The 9,823-nt window shown below is 34.9% G+C and overlaps 1 protein-coding gene across 1 annotated transcript; it reads left to right on the top strand.

The window, feature by feature from the left end:
- Positions 1 to 8,642: 8,642 nt before the first annotated feature.
- LOC102893381 (olfactory receptor 5B17) lies at positions 8,643 to 9,587 on the top strand. The gene has a single exon (XM_006906025.2). It carries the CDS (start codon positions 8,643 to 8,645, stop codon positions 9,585 to 9,587), a length of 945 nt encoding a protein of 314 aa, XP_006906087.1.
- The last annotated feature ends 236 nt before the right edge of the window (positions 9,588 to 9,823 follow it).

Here is a 9,823-nt window from a genome sequence, read left to right as displayed (position 1 = left end):
CACTGATGATGTTAACCTTGATCACAAGTCCAAGGTACGTTTTGCAAGTTTTCTACTTTGTAAAGTTACTCGCACACACACCCCTTTTTTCTATACTCTGTTCTTTAGAAATAAGTCATTACGTCCAGCTCACACTCCAGTGTCGGAGAACTAAGCTCCACTTCCTGGACTGGACAGTATTTCAATAATTTACTTGGAGTTCTGTTAGCAAAATTTGTTTGTTTGGTTTTTTTTACATTTATTTTATATTATGAGTAATAACCAATACTAAGTTATTTATTTTTTTCTTTAAATTGTCCACCTTCACCATTCACAACTCCTTCAGTTTGCTCGCATGTCCCTCTGTCATAGCTTCATTCTTTTGTTTTCATTTTGAGCACTTCCTCACTTTATGTTACTACATAATATTCTGGGCTTGTACTGTCCTTACTCCTGTCACAGAATCAACTATTTCTACAAAGAACCCTACTTCTTTTATTAAAAAGCCAAGGTTTAAATCCTGATTGCGCTTGCTCATCATGGAGTTTACTTCTAGGCCTTTTGTGCACAGAGGTAGGAGGTATGTACCCGTGTGGTCTGTATACATTCATAATTATACTTATTCTCTACCTACCCATCATACCTATATTAAACTAAATATGAGTGCATACTGATGTCTCCGACTCTAATCTATTTCATCTCAATGTTCCCCCTTTGTATCTGCAACTTCTATCTCTGACAGTGAGAGACAAATCTCATTCATTAATTTATTTGTGTGACTTTTTATAAGTAAAGCAGTTCCATAATTGTTCATCGACACCTCCATGATAAACAACTTTAGTAACTAACGTACAGTATTTTTGTAGTTTCTTTAATTTTTAGCCTTGCAGTTTCTCATTAATACATTATTTTCCAAAATTACTTAGTTCAGCTCATTTTTCTTCCCTATTTCCCTTCGGTGAGGTTAAATCATACATTTGTAGTGCAATTAGATTTTTTTTTTAAAAAACAGTCTGTGTTTACTCTTGTGCTCCTGGCTGATAGTTTTTAATTTGTATATATTAAACTTCACTCTCTACTGTGCATAGTTCTATGGGTTTGAATGAATGCACAGTCGTGCGTTTATCAGCCCAGTACGGTGGAGATTATGTGCATCATCCTAAAATTTCCCTTTCCATCCCTTTCAGAGACAACCACTCCCGACTCCTTCAACCCTTGGGAATCACTGAGCTTTTTTCCCATCTCTTTGTTATATAAATGGAAGCACACAAGATGGAGCCTTTAGGTCTCGCTTCTTTCATTTTAAAATTCACTTTAGATTCTTCCATATTGTTGCATCAATCAACATTATTCTACTTTATCACTGAACAGTCTTCCAGTTTAATGATGTACTGTGGTTTGTTTAACCATTCACTTCCAGAAATTCATCTGGTTGCTCCCAGTTTGGCAATTCTTAATCTCAATAAAACTTTAAAAAATTTTGCAGAGTTTTATGGGGAACATGTGATTTCAGTTTACATTTAACATTTAACTCTATTTTTTTTTTTTTGCATATTAACTGACAACTGTTGCAGCAAAATTTGCTGAAAAGAATATATTTTCTCCATTCACTTGCTTTTGCAACTTTCACAAAAATTAGTTGCTTGTATATCTGTGGGTCATTTCTGGATGCTATAATGTGCGACATTGATTTATGGGTATATCTTTTCCTAATGCCACAACATCTTGATTACTACATGTCATAGTAACTCATGATATGAGATCATTTTCATGCCCATACTTTGTTTTTCTTTTTCATAATTATTTTGCCTACTTACTAGTTTTGACATTACATATAAATTTATAATCAGCATGTCAATATTCCCTCACAAAATAAAAAGGCTTATTCGGGTTTCAATTGTGATCACATGGAGCCTGCAAGATGTCAGCTTTAAATCTCCCAATTCATTAATATATCCTTACACTCGTTTTTTAAAAATTTAATTCATGTGAAGAAATAGGAACCCTCATACACTGCTGGTGGGATTGCAAATTGGTACAGCCACTATGGAAAACAGTATGGAGTTTCCTCAGAAAACTAAGAATTGATCTACCATATGATCCAGCAATCCCTCTACTGGGTATTTACCTCGAAGACTTGAAAACTCATATCCATAAAGATATTTGTACACCAATGTTCATAGCAGCATTATTCACAGTGGCCAGGAAATGGAAGCAACCGAAGTGTCCTGCGATAGATTGGCTAAAGAAGCTGCGGTACATTTATACAATGGAATATTACTCAGCCGTAAGAAGAGATGAAATACTACCATTTGTGACAACACGGATGGACCTCGAGATAATCATGCTAAGCTAAATAAGCCAGACAGAAAAAGTTGAAAATGACATGATATCACTTATATGTGGGATATAAACCTAAAAGCAACAAATGAGCAGGACAAACAAACAAAGACTAATGGACATGGACAATAGACTAGTGGTTACCAGAAGACTATAGAGTCTTGGTTACTAATAGGGTAGAGGAGGAGAGGGGAGGTAGATGGGGTAAAGTGGGACAAATACAGGTGGGTACGGGGAGGGTGAAGTGGGTAAAGGGGATCAAATATATGGTAGTTGAAGGAAACTGGACTTTGGGTGGTGAACACACAGTAGAATATACAGATATCAGATGATAATGTACACCTGAAAATTATATGATTGTATTAACCAATGTTACCCCAATAAACTTAATTTAAAATAAATAAATAAATAAATAAATAAATAAATAAATAAATAAATAATTTTTAAAGATTTAATTCATCAGTATTTTATATTTTTCATCACTTTTAAGACAAATTTCTTAAATATGCTCAATGAGCTAAATGAAATCTTGGACAAAGAACTACAAGAAATCAGAATGAGGTCTCAAAAAAGCGAAAATATTAATAGAATTACAAAAATTGTAAGCAATCAGATGAAAATTCTGGAACAATAACCGAGAAGAGATGAGGTAAACGTCAGAAAGTAAAGGCTCAGATTGCTTGATTTTAAACTATTAGTATCTTTTGTGCTTTCCAAAGAAACTTCACATTCATTAGCATATCATATAGAACATAAGGTAAATGGAGAGGGTTTTTCATCTGTGAATTAAGAAAATCAGGCCATGACAAGTCTAGTCGCAACTAGTTATCAAGAGAAATAGGATTGAAATTGGTCTTACATTTTGTAGCACAATACTATTCATACTCTTATACTTCTAAATTTCTTCATCAAAAAGACACATGTGTTGCTTTATACTTATGTAAAAAAGACACATGTGTTGCTTTATACTTATGCTTTATGTAAGAGATTTTGGATAATGTGTTAACCACTTGTCACATATCAGGGAAATGTGGAAATTAACTATTTTCAAAAGTAGATGTAATGAGATGCACATGTTTATTTGTTTGGGCCCAATATGGAAACCCACAAAAGGAAGAAACTTCTGGTACATTCTGAAAACTTTAAAGGTGATTTAATAACACTATCGCTATTTGACTGTAGTATGTACCACTATTTGAATGATGATTTGTAGATCTTACTATCTCTATCCACATAATAATTAAAGACTCATGTTATTTACATTTTAATAATAGTAACGAATGTATTGCCCGAACACAAGTGTGATTCAGTACCCTTGCTTAAGTGAGTGCATTAAATTAAAGTGATTCAGGCTATGACTTGAGAGTTGGAGGTAGGCAAACATTATTTTTCAATTGTGAACACATACACGTTTTTATTATAATTGTTCTAAAGTTTGGCATAGGTAGAGAAACAGCTAAAGGAGAATGAGAAGAATAGGAAGGGAACTGAAGCTGAATGATTTTCTTGAATCGGACATTGTATTAGAAGGTTTTTGTTTATGTTTAAATTTAATCTTTATAGCTTTGTGAAGTAAGTATATTGGGAATTATATGAACTTGGTTTTTGCAGAACATGGAACTGAGATTCAAGGATCAGCAGCAATGTTCTCAAGGCCACATCTATCTAAGTTGCTAATCAGTTACACTTATCTGTGCAGTCCAAAGCTCAACCTACTGGAAACAATGTATACAAAACATGACTCAGATTTGTACCACCTGAAAGATGAGGAATCTGGGTGTTTTTCATTCTTTTTCTTATTATATTTAATGATGGCTGCTTCCAAATAAATTAGATGGCCCATGCAAGGGCTAAGCATATTCTTACAGTAAAATAAACCTTCAGTCTAGCAGTTGCAGAACCTTTTTTTATATATATGTAATAAGCATTGGTATATACAGGGACAATGAGGGCCAAGGGGAGGTGAGCAGAGCATCATCAGCATTGGCTACAGGAGGGTAATTTGGAGGAGAAAAGAAACCCATCTGCTTACAGATCTGAACCAAAGCTTCAAATTGACTCATCAGAATTAAGGTAGAATTTAATCTCCATCTCTCTGACTCACATGTCATATTTGTCTGTTCTTTGTAAACCCAGGAGGGAAAAAATGAATATTATTTATCAATTTCTTAAAATTCCTAGTGCCCTAACATTTAGTTATAACACCTAAAAGAATGGGAAAGAGGAAACATAATAAAAAATATGGCAGATAAAAGACAAAATCAATTTTTAGAAATATTTGGAGTATCAAAAATTATAATAAACATAAACTATTTAATCAAAATCCCTCTTGATGTATGTAAAAGTTACCTTAATTCTTTAAATAGGAGCAAAAATAAAAGATAGCAAGACCCAAAATGAACACATGTGCATCTCAGCATATCAAATTATGTCCCTGCACACAGTTGAATCGCTATGTAGGTGGAATGAGAAGTGATTATCCTCACTGAACCCTGTTCTCCTGAGAGTTTCACGCCTAGTACAATTTTCTTCTTGTTTTCATTCATTAGGCCCTGAAGTTTCATGATGATTCTGCATGACATTATTTTAAAAGGACCAGGCTCTGAGTCTTCTCTGAGCTCTGAGCCCACTTGTTCTCTATTCATTGAAGTGAATGCTAACAGTTTTAGTATACATTATTTTCTCCCCAAATTGAGAACTTGTAGAGAGTCTACAACCTTAAGATAAAAATTAAATGGATTCATGTCTAAGAGTTAAACCCTTACTAAGTTCTTTTATAGATATACTCTTATTTGTTATTTACAGATATAATTCTGTAAAATATGTAGACAATATTATTTTATTATCTCTATATTACAAATAAGGAAACTGACGTCGACAGACAATAAAAATTTCTGAGTACACAGGACAATCCAAGTAGATGCAATATTTAAAGCCAGGCTTCCTAGCTCCACGTTATAATTTTTTTTCTCCACCTCTTTATGCTTCAAGGAACTTGGAACCTTTTGATTAATACAGGTGAGAGAATCCCTCCTACATTATTTATACAGTCTTCTAGCGCTGAGTTTCTGATATTAGACTCACAATATACAGGATTGTCTTTCCCTTCTTTTCAAGAACAAGGTAAGCTTCTATATTCAATATATACGTATAGTGAAAAATGGAATTGATGCAGATGCAGTGGGGAAGTCTATCTTCTATGAGTTCCTGAGCTCATATCTGGTTGTTTGAATGCTTTTTCTGAAAAAGTATAAGTATAGGATTCAAATGCAAAATATTTTAATAAGCAGGGAACAGAGTGATATTTATGAAATTCCATACTGTTTTCCTTAGGACGATAGCAAAAAACCTATGATAGATGATGATACTCTGATTGAGTAGCTGTTAAATTCCTCTTGTTCACTATGTGTTGACTTGTCATTGAAGGGATAGCTAACCACACAAAGTGAAATGACACTTCTTTAGATTCCAGAAGGATCATCATGAAGCTACCAAGATCCTTACTCTATTTTCACTATCATTTCCCCCATAATCTCACCCTTTTATTACTTCATCATCTAAAAAATCTGACAATGCAGTGATTAAAGTCACAGGCATTGGGTTCAATTAGATGTGGATTTGTATCTTAAATATCTTGTACTGGGTAAAGAATTTTTAAAAGCTACATAATCTCTCAAATTCTTCATTTTCTTAACTGTGAATTAACTTATATGTATGTGTGTGTGTGTGTGTGTATACACTTTCTCATCCTTTCCTCTTCTGTTATTTCTATCTATTATCTATCTATATATCATCTATCTATCTAATCTATCTATTTAATCTATAATCTATCATCTATTTATCTAATCTATAATCTATCATTTATCATCTAGCTATCATCTAGCTATCTATAGCTATCATCATCCTCATCAGTATCATCTAGTATCTATAAATCTATCCATCTATGAGACAAACTACACACAATCAATAAGTTTAAGCTGTTACTAGCCTCAGGAGATCTACCGATATCAATTAATATATATGTGATATCTTAATAATATATTATTGTGTGGATGAGGTGTTGACATGTAAATAATTTAAGGTGCAGACATGTAAAATAATGTGTTTAGGGGCCAGGAGAAATATAGAGAATAGTGGTTACCAAAGAATGGATACCTTTCAAATGGTTTCACCTGAAAATACAAAGATTTGTACTTTCTCATGAATAGATCTACAGATTAGTATCAACTCACAAACCATGAATTTTCACCCCTCATTTACTCGATATCTGTGATCCAGCTAAGTGTTGATAGGAATGACAGTAAGAATGAATGTAAGATAGAAGGGGAATACTTCAACATAAGCTAAAATGTGGATCTCTAGAGAAAGCACAGCGTAGGGAATGCAGTTAGCATTAATGTAATGGCTAGATGGAGAGCCAGAGGAGAGAAAGAACAATTAGGGGCAATGTTTTATAAGCTATGTAATTGTCTAACTAATATATATGAAACTAACTGTATACTTGAAACTAATAAAATAAAATAAAAATACCTCCTCCCCCAAAACAGAGAACATGAAGATTCCCATATTATCATGCAAAATGACTGACACAGCCATGAGAAGAGAGTGAGAAATACAGGACATGGGGTGGGGTATAAAAATATCTGAGTGGGCAGAATGTAGGAAAAGGTAATTCAAAGACTAGGGCTACCAGACTTCAAAACCCACCCGCCTGCATCTGTCACCTGACTTTTCTAAACCAACCTAGGGACCACGGTTCTATGCTAATAATTATATTATAGTAAGTACTCATCAGTATCATGTTTAACACCCACATTGTGCTATTTCCATGCATTATTTTTTTAACTCTTACAATAATCTTTTGAGGTAGGTCCCAATGCCACCTTCATTTCTCTGATAGATATGATGAGTGAAGTTAAGTGACACGGAGGAAATTCTGAGATGTTCTAAATTAAATTACAGTGGCCAGAGAGTGAGAGAGACAGAACCGTTAGTCTGTTCACGGCTGCTGGTCAGCTACTAAACAACTGCTCTCATTTCCCCCATTCATTGCCAGTTGGAGTTTGGGGTTAATTTCCAGGTGGCTATTTATTTTAACCAGGCACCACCTACCTCCAAGAGCCTCTGCTTGTGGTTTACATGTGGGCTTTCTAGACTGCTGCCCACAGTCAATCCACAGGAGCAAACATTTCTTTATGTGAATGTGTTGCCTGTCCCAGGACTAGGCCTGTCTTACCTTCCCCCACTCCTTTGCCTATAGCTAATGTTAATTCTTTCAGACTACTTCTTTCTTCTCCCTTCCTCCTACTTGATGTATAAAAAATGCTTACAAAACTCTGTGACGATGGACATGCTGTCTTTTTTACCTAGCCATGCTCCTGGTCATTGAGACTCTATGCCCCAAGACCAGTCTTTTTTTTCTTTTTTTGGCTACCATTTTTGGCTCAATGAAACCTTACTTACAAAAAGATTTTCGGCTGTGGAAGTTAAAGATTTTTTCATTTAACATAAGTTAGGACCGATGTCTCCCAGGTAGTGAGTGGTAGGGCTGGTATGTGAATGAATAGACATGTTTTCTCAGAGTCAAAGCTTTCACGTCCAATGCTACACCTTCTCAGAATGGCCTCGTTGGATGTACATGCCTCTAATGCTGCCTTTAGACCACAGCAACTACTCTGCATTTACTTGCGAATTACTCAACTATGCTACTCTATGAATTAAGTTTGGTACAATAGAAACAATTAAATGTAAATCGAATGAAATTAAAATTAATTCAAATTCATTAACTGCACTAAGTTGAGAACCTCTCTTATTGGGTCCAAAGCTTGACTTTGTCCATTAATACCTGTGTAAATTAAATAAATTACTCATTCTCTCTGTTGCCAAGTTACCAGATGTGTAAATGGGAAGAATAACTAATCAATCTAATGGATTGATGAGAGGATTAAATGAATATATACATGTAAAGCACCTGGCATGTGAGTACTATAGTGCAAATGTAAGCTGTTAGAAGACTCAAAAGATCCAATTTAGGAGATGCATTCATTCTAAGCATGTGAACTTGAACAATTCATTAGCCCTTCCTGCAACTCAGTCTAGTCATATACAAAATCGAGAAGTTGGGAAGATGATCTGAAAAGTCTGTAAGTGTATAGATAAATTATCACTAAATGTGTTGTTATGCTCATGCTTTAGAAACGGAAGAACAAGTTCTTCTACTGAAAGAATGCTTGTACATTTGAATTTCTATGCCCCTGGTTTTTGTTAATCAATGTGTTCTTTTTCTTTGCTACAGAGCATCTTGTGATTCTCAAATCACATCCATGGAGAATAATACAGAGGTGAAAGAATTCATCCTGCTGGGACTCACTAATGCTCCAGAACTGCAGATTCCTCTCTTTATCATGTTCACCCTCATCTATCTCATCACTTTGATTGGGAATCTGGGGATGATCGTATTGATTCTTCTGGACTCTCGTCTCCACACTCCCATGTACTTTTTCCTCAGTAACCTGTCTCTGGTGGATTTTGGTTACTCCTCAACAGTCACTCCGAAGGTCATGGCTGGGTTTCTAATAGGAGACAAGGTCATCTCCTACAATGCATGTGCCACTCAGATGTTCTTTTTCATAGTCTTTGCCACTGTGGAAAGTTACCTCTTGGCCTCAATGGCTTATGATCGCTATGCAGCAGTGTGCAAACCCCTTTATTACACCACAACCATGACAACGAGTGTGTGTGCTCACATGGCCATAGGCTCCTATGTTTTTGGTTTTCTGAATGCTTCTATTAACACTGGAGACACATTCCGTCTCTCTTTTTGTGTTTCCAATGTGATCCATCACTTTTTCTGTGATGTTCCAGCCGTCATGACTTTGACTTGCTCTGATAAACACATCAATGAGCTGATTCTTCTTCTTATCTCAAGCTTTAATGTCTTTCTTGCACTTTTTGTTATCTTGATTTCCTACTTGTTCATATTTATTACCATTCTGAAGATACACTCAAGAGGGGGATATAAGAAGGCTTTATCCACCTGTGTTTCTCATCTTGTTACTGTTTCCATATTTTATGGGACTGTCATCATCATGTACTTACAGCCAAGTTCCAGTCATTCCATGGACACAGACAAAGTTGCATCTGTGTTCTATACTATGCTCATCCCCATGCTGAACCCTGTGATCTACAGCCTGAGAAACAAAGACGTCAAGAGTGCATTCAAGAAAGTTGTTAAGAGGGCAAAATTTTTTTTAGGTTTCACCTTTTAATGATATAGAATCTTCAAAAGGTTATTTCATCTTTCTTACATCTGCTCCATGCAATAACTCAAATGTTAATGGCCATTTGGGATAATAGGACATTTATATAATGTTACTTATTTCTTTAGTTAAAGAATAACCCAATCGCCTAAAATGCAGAAAAAAATATAATAATGATTTTAAATGAAGTTTATTTAATGAAGTACATGCTTTTGTTGGCGCATTTTATTCAGAGCTAAATAATT

This window comes from Pteropus alecto, unplaced genomic scaffold (assembly GCF_000325575.1).
Source record: "Pteropus alecto unplaced genomic scaffold, ASM32557v1 scaffold91, whole genome shotgun sequence".
Taxonomy (NCBI): domain Eukaryota; kingdom Metazoa; phylum Chordata; class Mammalia; order Chiroptera; family Pteropodidae; genus Pteropus; species Pteropus alecto.
Note: the sequence above shows the minus strand (reverse complement) of the source record. Positions and strands in the feature narration are given on the sequence as shown.